Source organism: Vespula pensylvanica, chromosome 8 (assembly GCF_014466175.1).
Source record: "Vespula pensylvanica isolate Volc-1 chromosome 8, ASM1446617v1, whole genome shotgun sequence".
In the NCBI taxonomy this organism is placed as follows: domain Eukaryota; kingdom Metazoa; phylum Arthropoda; class Insecta; order Hymenoptera; family Vespidae; genus Vespula; species Vespula pensylvanica.
Window position 1 is genome coordinate 6,800,604 of NC_057692.1, and position 23,037 is coordinate 6,823,640.

General features: G+C 31.3%; 1 protein-coding gene across 7 annotated transcripts in view; it reads left to right on the top strand.

Moving 5' to 3' along the window:
* LOC122631385 overlaps window positions 1-23,037 on the top strand; it is a 92,356-nt gene that overhangs the window by 49,134 nt on the left and 20,185 nt on the right. For 5 of the 7 annotated variants that reach the window (XM_043817027.1, XM_043817032.1, XM_043817028.1 and 2 more), the window contains 4 exons: window positions 624-769; window positions 1,434-1,562; window positions 2,181-2,367; window positions 7,756-8,012. In XM_043817027.1, the coding sequence (XP_043672962.1) occupies window positions 624-769; window positions 1,434-1,562; window positions 2,181-2,367; window positions 7,756-8,012 (719 nt within the window). Of the gene's footprint in view, window positions 1-623; window positions 770-1,433; window positions 1,563-2,180; window positions 2,368-7,755; window positions 8,013-20,426; window positions 21,390-23,037 lie in introns of those variants that run through there. The other 2 variants (XR_006327694.1, XM_043817026.1) reach the window with 1 other exon arrangement.

The window sequence follows — 23,037 nt, forward strand, 5'->3', positions numbered from 1 at the left end:
ACCGGATAATTTAGAAAGGCGCGAACTCCATTGTCAGCGTGGCCTTTATTGACTCCTTTTATCTTCGATTTAAAAAGCTTCATTTTAGTATAGGTATCTAAGTATGTGCATATCATTATACGTGCATGTATTTAATGCGAACCACGAAAATTCGTAATTACAAGTAAAATATTCAAGTAGGTATTACACAATCAGCTTATGGTTTAGTAATTTTAGTCAATTATGTATGATAGTCTAAAATATCATGAAAGCAGCCAATAACGAAAATCGACGGACAGGACCAATTTTCTCTTTACCATATTATATAAGTTTGTCATGTGTATAAATTAATTAGGATTAAAAAATATGGTCCAGAGTAAATACGTAAATATGTGATACGATTCACACGAAATGTGTAAATCGTATTTAAACTTTGATCCTCCTGTTCGATTTTAATTTTTTAAATTTTCATCTAGAAATAAAGTATATGTCATTTCTTTGAATAAATTATTCCTTTTGAATAATTATAAATTAATATTGTACTATCAGATAATTGGATATATTTCAATTACATCATTATCGATATGATGCAATTTTTTGTAGTCAGATCATTAGAATGGATACTAATTTATTTTCTGTTTCAGCGTACCTGCGGCAGAATGCAAGTCAGAGAACAGAGCAGGAAAAGGACAAGGAGGTCGACCAGCTCCTCTTTTACGATCGAGGACTTTACCTGCGATAGTTACACCAGTAAATATACTTCAAGCTCAGATCGATGCTCAATACAACTGTAAGTATCTAATATCGTATAAAGTTTAAATTTATATCGATACTAAACAGGATGATAAATGATTTAGTATAAAAAAACGAGTGACGATCCAATCGACGAATAACCATTATTATGATACCTATCGTTTTTATTTTTATCAAAAATCACCATGAACCATTAAAGTTCAAGAGAAAAGACAATAGGATTTGAAATCGACTATTAAACCACTTTAACGTTATTTGCAATATGTATCTGTAGCGATAGTAAAATTCGAATTTAAAGGATTTATTTGAGATCATATTTCACAGGGTTTATCTGCACAGTCTCAATTTTTTCCTGTAAAATTTTGTAAAACTAGAATGATACATTCCATAAGTATGTAAATGTTATATAAATGTGAGCCGAAAAGCGTTTTATTAAAAAATCATATATATTTGTTATAAACATACAATATAAAATCATCATTGTTTTCTCGCAAAATCTTGTTAAAAATTATTTATGTAGTATGAACTATTTGAAAGGAACATTTGAGGATTCGTATTTAATTAACATTTTGATTGCAAATTTATAAAACAGGATAAAAAATCCAAAGTGCTAGCAAAGTTTGGCGGGAAATAATTAAGATACTATAGCATTCGTTCGTTCAATTTTAACGAACACGTTCTGTCTATTCGTTCGATTTCAGCATCGACGACGGGTGTATCGATCACGCCACCCACCACGGATAATGCAATCTCTGCAAAACGTGGAAGTACTACACCACACTCTACCAAACTCCTTACTCCAAGGATATCCTTCACAGACGATACGATAGGTAACATCCAATCAGAGTTGCTTTTCAATTCTAAAGTTACATCCTGATTCGTTAGGTTTTGATAGCTTTCATTATGTTTACTCGAAGGAAGAATTACGATCTCTATTCTTGGTAATTCTCTTAACGAAGCAATAAAATTACCATTGATTTATAATTGCTTAACTAATTTCGATCATATGCCCAAATAAAAGGAAATTTCTTTGTCATTCATTATTTTGATTAAAGTTTTCTACCAAAACGCGTAATCATTTCGAAGACTTAAAATTCGTATATCTAAATGAAATTTTGATATTTAATTATGGTCAATTATTAAAACGACGTTTCGTTAATAAATTGGCAATATAATGCTCTCATAAGTTCTGAAAGCTTTTTACAATATCCTTTGTATTGTTTTTAAACGTTTACTTGTTACTTCTATATTCAAACAAATGAACGATCAAATATAACAAAATAACATTTACTTATTTATTATAATATTGATTTATTAACTTTCAATTTAGTAATTAAAAATTGATTTATTCATATATTTTGAAATATTGTATAGAGGTAATATTTTTAAAATATCGGGAAATTTAAGTTACTTCGAACAGTATTCCCGATTTTGATCGTTCCTTCCAGAACGTCGTGTTTCTGACACTGGTCCTGGAAGCAGAGAATTCCCGAAGGAACATTCAACAAGGAGCGGTAGATTGAGCACCTCTAGTATTGGTGGTTCGCAACCTTTGACCAGGCTTGCCAGGCTTTTGAATCAAAGACCAAGTTTCACGCCGAGCGATGAAATCCCACGTCGTCTCTCTTGGGAAAGGTATTAAACGACGTACACATGCCTATGTATATACACGCCCATATGTATATGTGAGTAACATATTAGTTCAAAATGTAATCCCCTGTTCTTTAAAATGACGTCATTTTACTCAATATTCTCAAAATGGGATGATATTTCGTGTAAATTTAGAAAAAAGATAAAATTAGATATTTCATGCGTCATTAGAAAACTTTGACAAAGGTGTCATTAAGACCATTAATATTCAAAAAATCAATATTTCACCGACAATTTAGAGTAATTTGTTCAGTGTTAGTAATTGATTTCATAATTAAGAATTTTCTATTATTTACAGGTTACATAGAATTCGATTATATTCGTAAAATGTCTAAGTTCGATTTTCATAATAGAATTCAATTTTGAACAAGTAGGTATCAATTTTTATTATGAATGTTAGGAAAAATGATAAATTTAAGTTAATAATTTTAAAATGGATAAATATTTTTTTTAGTAATCGAATCCATCATTTCTCTCTCTTTTTTCTCTTTCTCTCTTCTTCTTATTGCTTTCGTGCTTGTTTTAACTCGGATATTTTGCAAGTTTCTTGTTCATTGTTAACAAATAAATGTTGATTTAGCGTAAGCTAATGGAGAGAGAGACCATTTTGGCTATGTTATCCAATTTTTTAGATAATTGATACCTTTGAATATACGTTTTACTGGCACATCTTGACGTTGAGAGCCGTAAGATGATATCTCAAAGAAGAGTTGTCAGTGACACGTGAGCTAATATTTAAAGACTACATCGATTTATTTTTTAAGTAGTCTACTACAGCTCGACGATAGAACTCGGATTTATGCTCACTAGAGCTTCGAAACGAATTCGAAATTTCAAAGAAATTCGATTATTCGTTAGTAATTCAGTACGTCGTAGTCATGATCGATTTTTCGATCTATAGTACCTTTCAATGGAGCAACACGTTTAGTATAAAATAGACTGCCTTTGACAGGATATTTCAAAAAGGATGAATGGAGTATTGCACATCGACGAATTCGAAAGTTTTTTGTTAGATCGACCTAAATTTTGATTAAATGAATTATTGTTATACTTGAATTTCTTCGAGCATTTCGACTATTATAACTTTAGAGTAGACCAAATAATAAACAAGAAGTAGTAATTATTTTCTTCGGAAAGTTTGTTTGTTTCCTTGGAAAATCTATTAACCGGGAACAACGAGTTAACTTGTCACGAATATTTCACGTCCGTTCCGACAAAAAAATTTATTTCTTAAGTCATTCATTTCACATTTCAGTAGAAAGACAAAAAGAAATATATATACGTACATCTTAATTTTTCATCTTACGATTTACCCGAAAATCTCTGCATCTTTTTTAAGCATCTTATATTTAATCGAAATAAATTTCATATATCCACGAGAACTAATTGAAAATTCTTCTCTGTTAATTTATAAGTTAATAATACTTCAAAAATAAATATTAGTAAAATACGAAAAAAAAAATATTGAGATGAAAAAATCGCAACGTCGTGATATTCAACAAAGAAAGAAAAGCAAAGCTGTTCAATTCACGGGGAATATTTTGTTTTTTATAGATTCGAGAAAAAACAAATTTTTTTATTTTTCTTTTTTTTATGATACCAACGCCGGTATTAAATTTTATTCCTCTTCCATGGATCAAAGTTCAAACGGATCCTTTTCTCTCTCTCTTTCTCTCTTTCTCTTTTTTCTCTATCTCTCTCTTTCTTTCTTTCTTTCTCATCTATTCCTTTCCCGATTTATACTGATAATCTAATTACCATTGTATTTACGTAATTCCATTGTTTCACGTGAACCAAATCGATGTAACTAGAGCAGTACTCTCGTCGATTTAATCACGAATTAAACGATATTTTTTACGGTGACAATCCAATGTATTTATGTCGAAATTCGAACAATCGACGCGAAGGTTATGTATTGGGAGATGTAAAAAGAGTAAGGTGAAATAGGAATGGAGTAACAAACGTGTGTGTTGTGAAGAGAAAGAAAAATACCTCACGTGGAATTTGTCAAGAGTTGGATTGAAAGAGACAAAAAATATTGGAACGATCTGACGCGGAATGTCGTTCGAGTTATTTTTCCTTTTTTCTCTTTTTTCTTCTTTTTTTTTTTTTAAAGATTCTTCGAACTCGGGAACAAGAGGAGGAAAGCTTTTATTCGAAGCGAAACGATCCGCGAAACACGACGAAGTTCAATTTTCAAAATGGATACGTGAAAATGAATGAGAAACGACAGATTAATAGGAAGATTCAGAACGAAAGAGAATACGGGTGAGATGAAAATTCAGTGTCGAACGTACTTCAAAATAATTTTCTTTTAAATTTCCTCTTCTCTTTCTTACGATCGATTCTGTTTATAAAAACATTAAATAAATCCACTAATGAGAGACTTGTTTTTTAGCTATTAATTTTGTAACGGTTGAATCTCTTTGGAACATCAGAACAATTACTTAATGCTTGATTTGCTCAGTCCTATAGAATTCGAGGCAAATAGTATGTGATGTTGATGTTGCTCGTTAGCATTCATTCGACGTGATTTTAGCTCGTTCGATAAAATTGCAGAATAACAAAAAACAGTTAGTTAACGAAGAGGATTTTCTTTAACATCGTTCCACGTTTCCAACTATCAATATAAATGGACGACTATCGTACATCAAAGTAATACGAATCATTTCATTTAATAATAAAAGTCAAAACACTGAATAGTCTTAGAAAAATAGATAAAGTTTCGAAGCAAATCACATTATAATGAAACCAACATTAAGGGTTGAACGTTTAGGATAAAGTAATCTTTGATCTCGTTTAATTTGATTAAACATCGTCGGCATAATTATTTCGTAGTGGTTTGACGCGCGAGACGTTTTGTTTTAAGAAAATTATTCAGGATGATAATTAGTAATTTGTTTCTATAATTAGAATTTATTAGTAAGTTTTTTTTTTCTGTAATACGATTTGCTTATCTTGCTGATTTGTGAGAGACACAAGAGGATATTATTTCTCTCTCTCGGAAAGGAGTTCGATAGATAAGAAAAAGAAAAGAAAAATTGAAGAAGACGAAAACGACGAAGAAGGAAATAAAAGAAAAAGAAAGGGGAAGAAACACGCGAGGTCTTCTAAGACATAAAGAATTCTCTTTCTGTCACGTTTATCAGCTAGGAACAAGGACGATCGTTTTATTTTCGAAAGAAATATAGTGTCACTTCGAAAAGAATTACGTCGAGAGTCAAGTCAACTTAGTTTACTCAAATATACGACTATACTACTTACGATCGTTAATTATTACCTTCTTGAACCTTCTTTTTAAATAATCGTTACCACTTCGTGTGAGAGAAAGAGATAGAAAAAAAATAAAGATAAAGAAACATTATCTTTCGTGTGATGAATATAAAGAAAATTTTATATTTCTCGGAAGATATATTCGAACGATAGCGAAACGAGTTACGATACTCCTAATCGTTGCTACGTGTCTGACACATTTCGAAATCGTTTGTCTATCTCTCTCATCTATCTTGTTATATAACTCACCAAGATTAGCATAACAGTTCGGTATATTCCACTTATATGCAAATTACTATAGTTTATGACGATACTAGCTTAACTTCAATTTCAAGAAAAAAAGAGCGATATAATGTTTTATGTTTTATTTCTCGATCCATATCTTTATTTCTTCTCGTACATGAATCCATAAAAAGAATTTTATTTGTCGATGAAGACTCACTGGCAGCCCTTTAAAATCTTCTTTAAATACATCTCTTCGTAGAATCAATACGATTTTGTAAATGAATCATTTCCACGTTTTCCAGCGTTTTTATTAAAAGAGTTCTTCATATTTTCTCTTCTTTTCTTTTCCTTTTTTTTTATCTATTAACTTTTGTAATATAATTTAAATAGTACTCTCTCAATTAATAGAAAGAATTATGTAAATGGACAGATATTTGCACGTTTAAAATAAATTAATCAATCAGTAATATTATTTTATGAATATTTCAAAAAATCCGAAAGTCCAATTTGAATAAAATTCTTCTTATGTTCATTCATACGTTCATTTCAAAATGTAGAAATTCATATTACTGATAAATTTATTAATAGCGAATAGAAATACTGAAATTAAATGAGAAATATCCTAATATACCATAGCTATATCTTAACTTTAAACATTGTATTTTAGTATTTAAAGATAGCTGTAAAACCTGTTGTACATCGTCAATTCGTTTCTAAAATATGACTTATCCAATATTTCGAAGATTAATATAATAATTTCTATATAACGATTTTCATCACAGATGATTTTCATAACAAAGGGTACCTTTCGTGTATCTTGGTAAACTCTCATGGGAGATCATAGAAAAAAAAGAAAAATAAGGTGTAAAGGTCGGTGATATACATGTCTGAAATATCTACCATCCAGTCATCTAATATCTTCATTATTTGTATCTCTACACCGTCAGCAGTATTAAATTCTTTCGAAGCGGAGTTTAAGGTTCGAACCTACATATACCTATGTGTGTGTATATATATATATATATATATATATATATATATATATATATAGCTTATAAATCGCAAAAAATATGACTATCATCTAAAATGGAAGGGAACAAAAAAGAGTAGAGTCTTCTAACAGAGACAATTTATTTCTCGAAAAATAGCAAGAAATGACGTGTATTCGAAAGCTATTTACTCGGAGACCTGTTATTTGTCTTTTTCGGCAACTGACGAAATATTTGCTCTTCGATCTTGTCTGGTTAAATCGACGTAGATATTTCTTCCTCCGGTTTTCTTAAGAATAAGGATTGCTCTAATGACTTTTTTTCATAGGAGGAAATATTTTACGAGACTATTTACGATGTCTACAAGCTGTCTACGTTCAATGATTCATTAAAATCGATTTTGTATGTACCTATATACATACGTAATTATTCATAAAGGAAAATAGAAAAATCTTGTATAACAGAATTTGATTAATGCATAATTTTAACTTGTAAATTGACTTTCGATCCAGTGTTTTAAAGAAAAGAAAAAAGAAAAGAGAAGGAGGATATTAACTGTAGTTCATTTTAATACTGTATTTGAGCTTGAAGTATTTAAAATAAAATTCAATGTCCAAAATTCAAAGTTCAAAATTGGAATCACATGTAAATGTATGAGAAAGGGAAAAGTTAGATTAATATCAAAGTTTAAATATAATTAATTAGTTGTAGGGTTCAAACGGGAACGGAATTCATCTTCATAAGTTTAAAGAAACAAAACATGGAGAAAAGAAAAAAAAAAAGAAAAAAGAAAAAGGATGAGAGAGAGAAGATTCTTGGTCCGATAGGTCAACCAAAAAAAATGAGAGTAACAATTCCTTATTTTGATTCGTTTCGATCGACACAGACGAGACTGCAGTACGACGGGTTCGTGCCTGCCTAGAAGCAGTTCCATCGACAGTGTCGCTGAATGGGGCTTGACAGGGGGAGTTGGGACCGTCAGTAGCAGTAACGGAATTGGTGGTGCCAGTAACTATGGACTTTTTGTTGAACAACCACCCCCGAGAAGAAGTCCAAGTCCGTTGTTGAGTACCAGAAGTGACAGACTCAGTTTGGTATCACCAAATATCGGTAGACGAGTTAAAGGTCATCGGGCTGTCGTAGGTGAGTTCTCAAAATTTAAATCAATTTTTTTATATTTTACATTATTTATCGACTCTCGACAATTTTAATAACAAAATCATATTGAAATTAATCATCGCTATTGATATCGTATCGAATATTAATATGACATTAATTTCGAAGATAAATATCAATCGTAATCGTTTTGTGAAAATTTGAAACCGATTTAATGAATAGATATTCAAAATGCGATTTGTGTGCGTGTGTGTGTGTGTGTGTAATATATTCACTCAAAGGTTTATAATAGCGATCAAAGTAATGTCGATTTTCATAAATGCATTTCAACCATAATCGACGGGAATAAATGTAATTGATTTAATTGATTTGAAAATCAATACGATTTGGTATACGATCCTTTATTAATACTTTAAAACACATCATTTTTTGTATCCACAGGTATCATGTTATGACTATAATGTAACATCGTTATAATGTTTAAACGTGCGATTATTTAGATCGACTTAATCTCAATTTTGAATGCTCGTAATTTATCGGTGACCTTTTTATTCTCATAGGAAATTATTGATTACACCTACATGTTTTCACGATTATTTTCATGATAAAGGAATAATTAATAAGCAACTACGACCTACACTTTATCTTATTATTTTCACATAGTATTAAAGTAGTCTCGTATCTCAATTAGCTCGAAATTGAAGATTCGATTATAAGAGTTTTATTGCCTACGCAATTTAGAACAATCTTGTTCAATTAGATGATCATTAGAAGATACTACCTACGTTTTACTAAATTAAAAAATATATTTACATATGTCATAGACGCGTTGATCTATCAAATTTGTTTCGGAAGAGAATCGAGAATAAATTAATATATATATATATATATATATATATATATATATATATATATATATATATATATATTGACACATATAATATATGGAAACTCTATCTTTAATAAAAAGATGAGTCTTGTTTTCGTGACTGATGATTGCTAGTACGTCACGATACGATTAACAAAAACGTCTATATATCTACGTCTATCTATGTGTACTTGGGGTATATATTTGAGAATATCTGATGAAAACACGTGTCGAAGTTTCCAGAGCAATTAATGCGATGATATCAAGAGGAACGTATTTTGTGGGATTTGAAATAAGATCTTCGCTCACGAGTTCGACGTTGTTCGAAGTCGTTTTCCCATTTTAATGGCTTCCACCGTCCACCGCCATCCATCTTTATCCATGAGCGTGACGGGCGAACGAACGAGAAACAGTGTAATTTAAAACGAGACGATAATTCTCTGCCTAAGTAATCTTAATCCGACTTCTTGTTTCATAATTCAAAAGTCTTATAGTACCTGTATTCGATAAAATGTTAAAGACATCGTTCATTTCATTATCAGGAATTATTTATCGTTATCGATTTATTTCTTTTCTTTTCGTTATTTAATATTTCTCAAATAAAAAAAAATCTTTTTTAATTCATAATAAATAATTTTAATTAAATTAAATATTAAATTAAATAAACCGTATCCTCTCTGAATAAGCGACGTCACTTTTACTATTCACATAAAACATTCTTTTCAATAATCAATTGCTATGTTTCATTTAATGAAAAACAAAAAAGAAAAATAATTATTAATCGCTTTTCATAACAATTTCGAAGAAAAGAGATTACAATTATATTTATATACCATTCGATGCATTATTTTTATTTTAATTCTTTCTATCAAGTCATTCTCAATCGCGTAATTTACAACGAGAGCATTTAAAATTCAAATTTTTCAAAGATGTTCTCCGGAATGTAAAAAAGAACAGAGAGAGAAAGAGAAAGAGAAAAATGGCACGTCAACAAGGAGCGTTCCACAATTAACGCTTTCCGTCCAATGGGAATATCGCATTAGTTTAAAGTTAAATTGTGAGAGAGACGATTGTCATCACAATTCTCCGTTCTTCACAATGACCGACCTCATTTGCGTATTATTTCAACAAACTAAACAATGTTGAATTTGAGAACGCATCGGCAAAGAGCATCCTCTCTATCTCTCAGCATTGTCAATTTATTATGACCAGATTGAATTATGCTTGTTATAATAGTGCAGTAATGATTACGCTTAAACCGTGACACCATGTATTACGCATTTCATAGCTTTCTATTGATTTACATTTTACATCAAACCTAAAATTCTCCTTGAATTCGTTTAAATTAAAACTTGTAAAGAAATATTATTGGATATAAGTTCATCAATTTCCTCGTTTTGAGATAAAATCATAGTATCCCCGGCGAATGAGATGGGAAGTAGAAAATGGGAAAAATTCGTAAAAGCTGTGAATAACTTTCGAAGCTTTTGTTTTGTGAAAGAGCAAAAGGGAAATTTAAAGTAGGTATCTATAAGTAGATCGACTGGAAGAGTGGTTAACGCAAAAAGTTATCCAATACGATACTTGGTTACGCACAGTGTAAAAAAAGATGGAAACGTGATATATCGTAGAGTTTTATTCAACATAGATATCGTTTCTAAAATCCTAAAGATTGGAACAAATTTTTACGAAGTGTGTTTAACTTTCATATTTATATTTCCTCGAGAAAATGACACGTCGAATTCTTTTTCACGAAAAACTTTTTCCCTGCGAATCGCTCATATAAATCAGTTTTTTTTTCTTTTTCTCTTTTTTCCTTACTTTCACGATGAGAAGAAAAAATTTTTCTTTGGAATATCACATAAAATGTTCTCTCTGAACGCAAACTTTTGATTTGGTACTTTATTTTCTCTATCTCTCTTCTCTTTTTTCCTTCTCATTTTATCAAGGAAAGAACGAAGAGGAAAAAAACGAGAATCTTAAATTCGATCTTGTCTTCCTATCATCCGTCTCCCTTTTCCCCTACGGCGTTCCCATACTATGAAGTACCGAAGATCGTGGAATTTCAAATGTAACTTCAAGCTTGGCGCGATAAAAAAGCATGCGCATGCACTTTTATTCCTCTGCTTTAGTTGAATCATCCCCTATCGTTGTTTATTCTCTATCACGCTTCCGCGAATAAGAAACAGAATCGAAATACGCGTGAAATGTTATTATAAATAGAGGATCTCATTGTTTCCTGTGTTGTTCCCTGGATGAAGAAATGTTTTAAAAATAAATTTATCAATAATGTATTTACAAAATATTTTTATATTCGACGAATTTTTAGAATCGTAGAATCATAGATATAGTAATAATAGGTGATCTGATTAATGTGTGATACAACGAATGGTTTCTTTTCTTTTCTTTTCTCTTTCTTTTTTCTTCTTGCTTTTTCTCTTTAGAAAAAAACATGACAAACATAAAAAAAAATAGATGCGTTTATCCTTCGGTTAATCCTATTTTTTTCCAACCCAATACATTTCTATTTGAATTTCAAGTGAGTTTATAAAATAAATTTGAATTTATTCGATAAGCGTCAAGAAAATAATGTCACCGCCATTCGTGAGAAGAACTTGATACATCACTGTGCGTTGGAACAAAGTCGACCAATAAACGTTAAGCTTTAGAACGATCTTAAGACGAGTCGACCTGAAACCGGTCGCCCCCACCAAACGTCTTAAAGAGCAACGCACCGCGAAGGAAGAAAGGTACGAGTCGCGTTCGTCGTTGTCGTCGTAGTTGTCGTCGTCGTCGTCGTTGTAGGTGAATTTCTTGACACTTCGAAGTAGCCCATTCACGTGGACATCGACTAAAGATCGTGTGTAAAAAGTGACACGAGTTTCAAGATCTTTTCATCTTTTCCTTTGCAATCCAGTTCACGATTAACGATTCTGTTCTTGTACCAAGTCAAAGTTGATTCACGATTCCAGAGATATCATAAAAGAGAGAAGAAGAAGAAGAAGAAGAAGAAGAAGAAGAAGAAGAAGAAGAAGAAGAAGAAGGAGAAGAAGAAGAGGAAGAAAAGAAAGAAAAAGAGAAGGAGAAGTGGAAGGTGGTCCACACAATTTCATCGAGATTTATCGTCAGGATTTAAAAAAAAAAAAATTCCAAATTAAAAAAAAAGAAAAGAAAATATTTTCTTCCGAAAAAGAATATAAAGTATTTACTCGTAACATTGAAGAAAAGCAAAAGTGTGAAATACTTTATAATCGATCTGAGAAATTTCTATTCAACAATTTCTTTGATCTTAATAATTCGTGAAATAAAAAAAACGTTCGAAGAAGCGTTTTGAAAGTAGCAACTCTTCTTGTTGAAAGGAAAAGCGTGTGAAGAAGGTTAGCCTCTCCTAGTTAGGAGTCACTCGACCTTGAAGTCAAACATCAAGCTCTTTCTTGTCACGTTCAAACGAAGTGAAATCTTCCTGGCAAAGAGGTTCATGTGCCTGATCATCGTCCAGTTCATCATCGTCGTCATCGTTGTCTGGTTTGTCTTTTCGTGCGTGACTCGCCTATCAAGCGTGCTAACGATGCAGTGAAAGTGAGGTGAAATCCTAAAGTGAATTTTCCCGTGTGCCTCTTCGTCGCGCTTCGATGACTATTTCAATAAAACATTGCAAAGTCTCGAGGAGATCGTCAGTGATGCAAGATGTTGAAACGTTACTTTGATCAACGTGATCTCAATGGATTCTGATGGATTTCGAAATAACCAAGTGGTGGAAGCTCTCGTCAGATTATCGGAGTCCATGCTGGAAATGCCTTGACGAGAGCTAACGACCGTTTCAATATCATTATTATAGTAAGTTTTATATTGCGGACAATAATCATTTTCTTTCTTTTTTCTTTTTTATATATTTTCTTTTCTTCTTTATACAACGAAGGAAGTCAAAGTAGCTTCTCGAATTATCTATGCTCTTTCGTTCGTATATCGACAACGCAAGAATAATCAAAATTTAAATGAATAAAAAATTGTACGAAACTAACATCTTATTTTGGAGTAAATAATATTTTTCGATCAATTAATCGGGTTGATGAAATATCCTTAGATGAATGGAAAAGAAAGTTTCAAGAACACATCTTTATTTATGAAAATATATTGAGGTAGATTTTCATTCAATCGATTCTTATAACAGAGTCTTAATATTATGGTACACAATAATTCTCTTAAGAGAGCTAAAATGCAGGTCATATATGAATTTACCTGTTGGGTCTATAGTCTATTGTGTGTGTTATTCCGCACGTTGTTTACCTTCTTCCTCGACATCGAGGAGCCCGGTCACGCTCTTGACCACAGCGTAAGTTTCACGGTTCATGAGTATGACGACGAAGAAGAGAAAAGAAAAGGAAACTTACGGTAGATGGAAGTCGTTGATTATTCGACTCTTCGATAAGAGTAGGAAACTCATTTCCTTTCTCTTCTTTTCTTCGTTATTATTATTTTTCTTTTTTTATTCTAAAAATTATATAGATATATTTTTAGATTTCTATTATGTTTGAGTCATTATTTAAAATTACTATCTTTCTTATAATTCATTTTTCGATTTTATCAAAGTCTCGTAAAAATTATTATCGTAAGTCGAACGATCATTTGTATAAACCATAAGCAAGGTTTTTATTTTTGATATAGAAACTAAATAGGAAATTAGATTGTTTGTCGTTCATTATTGAAATACAATGATCGATAGCTCCATCTCGATGTTCCAAAATGATTAGAGAAACAAAGAAAAAGAAGAAAGATAAATACAGGGGAACGGGCAAAGAAATTTTATAAAATTGTTAGAGAACGAAAGAAGAGAATCGTTTATAGAGGAACTCGCGAGAGAAGGAGATATGGCAAGGAGAGGAAGCTGCAACGCGAATGTATCGAAAATCTTGGTGCCTCGCATAAACCGGTTCCTTGCATTTGGCGCAAACGAGACTACGGACTCGCGGAGTTGTTGGCGGCAAAGTTTTAAGAAAGAGAGGAACGTTATACCTTTTCTTATTCGATCACGTATCTCTTATCAAAAATATTTTCTTATTGGAATGACGAAGAAAATTTAATTGTTTAAAAAAGAAATCAACAATTATTTATATAAATTCGAGCAACGCGCAAACAGTTACGTTAAATTTTTCCGGTTTCTTTTCTTTTCCTTTTTCTTTTTTTTACAATGAAATTTTTTTCATCTTCTTCTCACTGCATTATTCTTTCTAAGCTTAGAAAAGCGTAATCAAATTTTCAAGAGTATCATAGGATGATAAGTACTTCGTTCACAAGCGAAACTATAATTAAAAATCATCCTACTTCCTTAGCTAAACGTCGTTCAAACTCTTGGGGATTAATAAAACCTTTATCTCTCTCTTTCTCTTTTCTCTCCTATATCCTCGTTACTTTAATGATACCTTAAATTTGTCTTTACTTCTTCTCTATCTATATTAATTCACCGAGTTATCCAGAAATGATTTTCAAATGGCATGTCTTTATTCTTCTTCGAAGATATTATCGATAAAACACGTGAAAGAGGTAGTATAAATTTGTAAATGACAATGAAAAGATTCCTTTCATCTTTACAAAAGGGATATAACACGATCCAATATTATTCATAAATGTATTTTGGTATGATTTTTTTTATTAATATCCGTTAGCTCGTATCACATGCTCGAATGAGATTTACGAGAGGAAGAGAGAGACAGAGACAGGCAGAAAGAGAGAAAGATAGAGAGAGAGAGAGAGAGAGAGAGAGAGAGAGAGAGAGAGAGAGAGAGAGAGAAAGATACAGCCCTAATATTTAGAAGCTCGTCGAATGGTAAAGGAGATCGGGCTTGGTGACAGAGATAAAATATTCACGCGTCAATAGAGATCCGCACGTTGCTTCGCATAATCGTCTGTCTCTTCCGCTCTTTTCAAATTCTGCATCACATTTCTGGCGTAGCGAACCCGTCAGGAACATTCCGTTACTAAGGTTCCTTCTCTCTTTCTTTCTCTCTCTCTCTTTTTCCTTTCCTCCCTTCTTCTTTTACTCTTCCACTACCTTTCTTCCTGCCAAGGTCTATGAGAAAACAGTCCGGAAAAGGGCGGCACCTGCGATATAAGAGCTCCTATATAACGGGTGTCTTACTACTTACGAACAACTCTTTTTAATCTTTCCTAAACTTTAAACCTTTATCTGTCGAAAATGTTGAAAATCTTTTCTATCTTTTGTTCTTGGAAACGACACTTATGAAACGACGCTATGTGAAAGTTAGATATAAGCTAGAAAAGTTTTTTTTCCGAAGATGCCATTTTGAAAACTTTAAAGACACAGTATATATCGTAAACTGAATAGCAGGTGCAAACCGTATAAAAGATGGTAAAACTTATTTATGAATTCTTTTTTTTTCTTTTTTATTTTTTTGTATACAAAACGGACATAACCAACGCTCATCTCGAAATACGATCGAACAGGAACGAGGCTTCTTTTCTTCAAATAATAATATTATATATTTGTTTAATGTTTTAACTATAATTTTATTACATTAACATTATTAAAATAAATCATTAGACTGCAATTTCTAATTTAATATCGATTCTTCTAACGATTTCTTAGAAAAACTCCAATAATTTTGTTTCCTTTTTGTTTTTTTCTGCTACTGTATTAATTATTCGGTTATTTTTTATAATCAACAAATGAATGATAATGATAAATAAAAGAAAAAGATCATAATGGCAAAATGGATGAATCATTTTTTTAGCTTTGTGTTTCGAGTTTCTCCAAGTGTCTCTTTCTTTTCTTTTTTCTTTTTATTTTCTTTCTTATTCTTGTCAACTGACACTCTTCTAGGGGAGAGTAAGAATAATACGGCCCTGAGCTCGACGAAATTCGAACTCACCTGCCCCGATGTCATGCCCATGTAGTAGGTGCCCCATAGTATACCTCGCATCTGTTGCAACAAGCCTTCCGTTCAGTCGTTGTCTTTCCCTTCGATCGTAAGGGTCTGTTTTCGAGGCAGACAAATTTCTCCGTCATTTTTCTAAACTAATTCGTTCGGTATATATATCAAATTTTTCCAAAGTAAAATCGCTTTACTCTTAACCGATTCTTTTAGTATAACCGTGTAATAAATTCAAACAATTTCTTTATACTACAAACTTGTGTGAAATTTACATGTTTTGAGAAAGTTTGTTATCGATAGATAGTATACTTGAAAACAGTATTTTTTTTTATATAGTTACATGTTTTATATATATATATATATATATAGTGAAAGTGTAGTGTAATTTCTACAAGTTTCCAACTAATTAGGAAGGAAATTATCATAGATGAATCTACATTTCTTTCATCGAACGAGGTAAATGTGATTTTATCTATTCTCTATAATTACACGTATATTAAATTTGTAAAAAAATTTTCTTAAGTATATCTAACAGAAGTTTATTTGGTAAATAAAAAAAAATATATATATATATTTCCATTTATAATTCCGTTCATACTTTATCCCGATTAAAAGTTATAAGCTTTATCGATTTTATCGATGATCCTACTCTTTGTGATATCGTCTACCTCCATTTTTTAACAGAGTCTTTCCAATTCGTCCTTCCCCGATACTCTCGATTCCCGAAATATCGAATTTTTTTCTTCATAAAACGTATAGCAGTACAATATCTTCTTTTTGGTATGCTATCTCAATTGTCTAGCTGTCAAGCTACCTTTGCATGAGATAACTCGTTTATTTCGTAGATTTCGCTTCGGATTCGCAGTTGTTGCATTTGACACCTCGTGTTTCCACCAACGTCGTCTTCGATATTCGACATTAACGATCACACATATATGTTTCGTATTCAACGAGAGAAAGAACGTTTTTATTATCGATATCTAAATAATAATTTTCTCGTTAATAATCCATATGAAAGTAATACGAATGATACTTCATTAAATTAAAATTAAATTCATTTTGAAATTTACACTTCGAACGAAGCGTGTGATCTAATTTGTATGAGAAGTCAACAGTAAATATCTACTAAAGTGTGCTGGGATTTTAACGAAGCTTCGAAAATTGGATTTATGTAGTTTTTTTTTTTTTTTACAAAATAAGAATAAAAGTTCGACGGTGTGAAAAAGAAAAAAAGAGAATAACGTGGAAAAGTATAGTCGAACTGCGAGGCTAGGTAAAAGTAACGTAGTTTCGCGTATATAATATCTCTATCTGCGAGTAAAAAATGTAATTATATCTTTTTACTGTCTTTCCTTTTCTTGTCTCTGCTTTTTTTATCCTCCTTCCGCTAGCGTTTCTCTCAATACTTGAGAATTTCTCAGATAAATCCTCTTAAAGTCTTGATTTTTTTTTTATTCAATCTATATACATACTAGATATTTAGGTATACGTATATCGTATTTATGTATGCAAAATATGTATGAAGAGAAAAAAGAGGATATTTTCGACGGATTTACATATGTACGTATTTTATATCTCTGACTTAAGTGAAGAAATTTTAATATAAGAAATACCAGCAAAATTGAACAGTTTTACGTAAAAACTATAATGTTAATAAAAAAAAAAGAAATGGGATAAGGAGAAACGATGTAATTATTATGCTTGGTAATTAAGAGATGATAAAAATGACTAGAATTTCTAATCAAACTTTTCAGCTCTTTAAAATCTTTTCAAAATTTGAAACAAGACGAACCTATCTTTTCTTCGTTTTTCTCAAGCAATTTAATAAGATTCCAGAGTGGAGAAGAAGACGTTGTTACCTTTGTCAAGGATAGAAATTTAAGTATTAAGTAGAAGACTCCTGCAGTGATGCGAAGAAGCATTTATTAGAACTTACAATTAGATATCCCATCCGACTATCTCGCCACACTGAAATGCCTTCGAAACTTAAAAGGTTAAAGTTTGTGGACCTTCAATACCCATTAAAGTTATTGGAAAAGTCGGTGTCCTTTGGGTTCCATTAGACTATTAATCAGGCCATTACATTGTTCTTATATCGGATACGATGTAAGACTGTAAAAAGAATTTTAATTGCGAACGATAATTCTTTTGTAAATAACAACGAACGAAATGATTTCGATAAAAATTTATTAAGAAAATATTCGTACTAAGAGAGAGAGACATAAGATTTTAAGTAAATTTTATTTTAAGTAGATAAATTTTTGAAAGTACACACCTTTGAAAAATTATATTATTTTGTATTTACAGATAATGAATATAACTCGAGAAAAAATTAAAATTGAAGATTATTCGATCTAAAAATTACGTGACATATAACGCAACACTAAATTCTTTCAAAATATTTCTCTTTATAAAATTCCAATTTTCTTCGACCTTATATCGTCTCCGCTTAAATCGTCAATGGGAAACAGACTCAATGTTTATCATGCATCCGTCACATATTGCGAATACGTGACGTTTTCTCTATCGTTACTACTTTTGTCTTACATGCAATATTTTCCATTTAATATCACATATATCAATATGTGTATGTAAAAACGTACATGTATATATATAAATTTTGTCGACCTAGAACAATACGTTTCCAAACAATGAACGAACTTTCAACCAAAAAATACATATAAAAACGAATAGAAAAAAAAACCGATGGAACGAAAAAAATAGCTATTTCACTTCATCGTACGAATTAGATAAAATTCGTGAACGAACGTTTTCAGCGCAGTATTTTTCAATCGTAAATTCATCTTCGTTTCATTTTAATTTTAAATATAAAGAAATAAATAAATAATAATACTATATTATACTATAATAAAATTTGTTTCGAAGAAAAGAATAATCATGATTATTTCAACCGTATTAATATTCGATAATTCATGGATCAATATGGATAGGATCAAATAAATTGATCTTTTGCTTGAAAATCTAGAAAGAAAGAATTATTATTCGTTGAAAAATGAGCGGCATTAGAAATACGATTTCATGAAATGGATCTTTGGCATTAAACTTTATATTAGTAATAGATATGTGAAAGAAAAATGGAATATATGTTCCATATTTCTTAGCTTCTTTAACAGCTTTCTGTTGGTCATAAAATATTTGCAGTTTCCATAACAGAAATTGAGTAAATCGTTGATGTAACGTGCAATTTAAATATTATCAGAAATGTCGAAAAAATTATTTATTTATATTATTACATTAACATTATATACCAATTTAACTATTAGCAATAATTGATATTGCCATTAAAACTTACCTTATCTATTTTCAGTTTTCAAAGTTATTTTTTCATAATTTATCTTAAATACTCCATTTTACATTTCATCCGCAATGACACAGTTTTGAAGCGAGGCAAATTGTCACTTTGTCATGTCTCATAACTCCTATCTTTGTTTCTCTCGGGAAACTTCTATAGAAGGTAGTTCAGACTAAACGGTCGACGATGTATCCTCCAGTTTCTAGTGTATACATTATTATTCAATATCAGGCATCCTGCGATAATACAAGTGAAACACGCAGTGCTTAACTTCGGAAACTGAAGATGTCAGGAAGACTATCTATATCCTATCTTTTACCCATTTATTTTCTAATAATTATTAATGTTAATAATTATTAAGTTAAATTTGTTTACTTATATAATAACTGAAGTGATATCCCAACAATAATAGTTTTAATAGATGCAATATTTTATTCGTTATTTGTTTCTTTTTTTTTATTGTTTTATTCGAACAACGTTAATTTCTACTTAGAAGCATTTAATTTGAAGGTTCCGTCTTGTCGTCAAATTACATTTGTAAGATAATTTTCAGTTTCCGATCTGGAAATATTATTTCAATGTAATCGTTCGTAACAATAAAATTTTATTCCGCACAGCTTTTCTAATTGTTACGTTTTTCTTGTCTTTTGTGAGAATGAAGCCACATGTTTTATACGTGTATGTCGCTGGAAGATTAGTAATTACATTCTCAAGAAACAATAAGGAAATTTCACTCAAAGTAGACACTTGAATTAGTTTTTGACCTCTTTTTGTTTCATTTATATTTTAGCTTAGAAAAATTACATTAATTTTTCCCAACAAAAATTTTTTGCCTATTTTTTTAAATTATTGTCGTTTGATCATTGCGTAAAAAGTATATCATAATTAAAAACAAAAATAGACCTATTAAAAATATCGAATATCATGAGACTATTACAAAAAAGAAAAGGCAAATGAAATAGAAGAGATCGATCTGCTTTTGTTGAAAAGCAACATTGAGAATCGTCAACAAAAAATCTTGACTTGTTTTGGCATGCGTTTGAATCACACCGGAAGTGGCCCCTTCGAAAAGTTACATACCTGCAAGGGAGAAAACGATTCGGAATTACAATGAAAATACACTTTAACGCAACAAGTGTTTACGAGTTACAAGATAAAAATTAATTTTTTAATTAATAAGAAAACATTAATGTTTTACGAAATAGTATATCTGTAAGAAATGGAAAAACAAAAAAGAAAAATCGAAGTTAAGCAAAGAGTCCAGTTGCAATTGAAAATTTCGACAGTGTTAAATTACTATTAATAAAAATGAATCATAATCTGATACAATTAACAAACAAAAAGAAGGAGAGAAAAGAAAAGAAAAGAAAAGAAAAGAAAAGAAAAGGGAACAAAATAAAATGTAATACTTCCATAAAAAAAAAATATTTAAGACGAAGCTCGAATAATTTGATGAAAATATCGATGTTATCTTAAAACTGCATTAAAAGTCAGGATTGAAACGAAGTGGGGTCCCCCATGTGCAAACTTTTGGCGCGCGTGGAACGCACGTGGTCCATGGCGGAGATCACGAGGGGGCGTCTGATTGGTAGGGAGCCGGCAGCTGTTCGCTTGGCTTCAAACGTCGAGGGAAGAAGAGGTCGAGAATGCGGGAAAGAGAGAAAGAGAAAGATAGATAGTAGGTAAAAGAGAGAGAGGGGATCTGTGTTCGACTTCATGCGTGCCCACAGACGACGCCACAACGTTCGCGCGAGTCAGTTCGACGACGTACATTCGCAGACGTTCATTGTTCACTCTCGAAAATAATCAGAAGAGGCTCTGACTTTCTCTGAACTATTGAATATTTCGTTGCGATAATCTAGTAATAAATAAAAGAAAAAAAAAAAAAGCAGAAAGAAAAAGGAAAGAGAAGAGCGTGAGAATTGTGAAAAAAATACGTGAGGAAATTGAGTTGCGAAGAATTTTTCAAAGGTCTCGAAGGATTTTAACGGACTTTCATCGTTCGAAACGACGAGGATGGATGAAGGTTTTCAAAAGCGAAGACGGAAGGTGGAAAAGGTCGACGAGTTCTTGGCGAGTTCAGAAAGAAAAGAATATTACGAGGAGAACGTGAGAGTGACAAGTTAAGGTTCGAACGAAGGTGACGCTCTTGCGTCCTGTGAGTCCTGTGACTCCTTCCATCTGACTTAGTCGGTAAAGTCGTTTCCTTTGAATTCCGCGCGTGCCACCAACGGAAGTGTGAGATTCTACGTGAATTTGAATAAATTCACGAATGATTTCTCATTTTATTGCGATAACAAAAACTTGAATATTTTCTGTGATAGAAGAATAAGGTAAACATTTTTTTCTTTGCTCTTCCAATTTCTTTCGTGTTACTTTGATGTAATCCTCTAACAAAGCGAACATGCTGCGTTGTTGTCCTATCTTTTATAACAAATATAAAGAATCAAACGTTTCCTATATGAACGTTGTACGTATTTGAGAATAAAACAGAGATAAAACGAGCGAATATTCTTTAATCGACTTCTTCTTCTCTCGAGACAAGTCCATTGTGAATTCGAAGGAACAAGAAGTTGGACCCTCTCGGCATCGCGTTTTCAAAGGGGGAGAACAGCTGAGAATCTAAAGGCACGTTCATACCGAACTATTTTTTTACGATAGCTTCCGAAACATGGAATAGTTTGTCTTTTACTTTTATTTCATCGTCGAAGTTTTTGAATCTTTTTTCTTTATTTTCTTATTTTTCATTTCTGTATTTTATTTTCTTTTTTTTTTTAATAAAAACAAGATATAAAATAATAAGCGGAAGAGAAGTAGCGAAATTGTAATAGATCGCAATGGCCGGCTAGACGTGTACTCTAAAATTCACGCTTTCGCGTTATGAGAAAATTGAATTAGCTGTTGGAAAGTTAATGAAATACGTTGACACTACCACAATCAAAATTCCAGAGAGTTTGTTCTTTTTTTGTATTTATTTTTTGGTTCTGTTTTTGCACGATACAGAGATGATCGATAATTATAGCGTGATATTGTTTTCGAAAGATATGTATATCTTGATATATATATATTTAATAGACATATCCTTTTTTCACGTTCTAATTTCGTAAATGGAATTTTGTTAACGTGCGAAAGTTCGCTAATAAAAAAGTTATCCTATCGATTTATAGAGACCTTGTGAGTCAGATTATAAAAACGATTTACGACAGTTAAGTCATGTTTTTTGACCTATGAAGTACATCGTTTTTAACTCGACACGTTCGTACTTTTAAACTTTTAAACTTCTAAAGTTTAAATCCTAAATGTTACGAATCTTTAAAGAAATATATACTTCACATAATGCAATATATCGTGCTTTATGAACTCGTTAAATTTTGTCTCCCTTTTTGTCGTTCATCTTTTTCATTTTATTCAAATGAATAACAGAATGATGATTTTACTTCGCTCGTTTTTTTTCAAACTTTTCTCCATTTTCCTTGAATACATTTTCAAAGAAATATCACATGAATTTTTTGATTCTTAAGATTTACTCGTTTTCTCATGGCCTTTACGCAAAAGACATCTTTCTTTAACTTTAAATTGTGTTTAGTGTCAAATTACAAGGCAACTACGAAAGATTATCCTTCTCCTTACATATTGCATGTTCAGCTTTCACACGTGCTACTGCTTTAAGAAAGAATGAGAGAGAAAGAGAGAAAGAAAATGCTAGCAAGGTCAACCATATATGTGAAAACGACCTAGCTTGTTAAAAAGTTACTCTCTTATCCGACAAAATACACTTTTAATTCATGACTTTGTAGTTACGCTTAAACGGAGACAAGTTTTGTTGTCCGTAAAAGTTCTCATTTCCTGGGACTAAATTAAAATACATGCATGGCATGAAGATATTTAATTCATCGTTATTCTCTTTCATTTATTTGAATACGCTCTGTGATCACGTGTAAACTAAAGAAAAAAGAAAAAAAGAAAAAAGAAAAAATATTA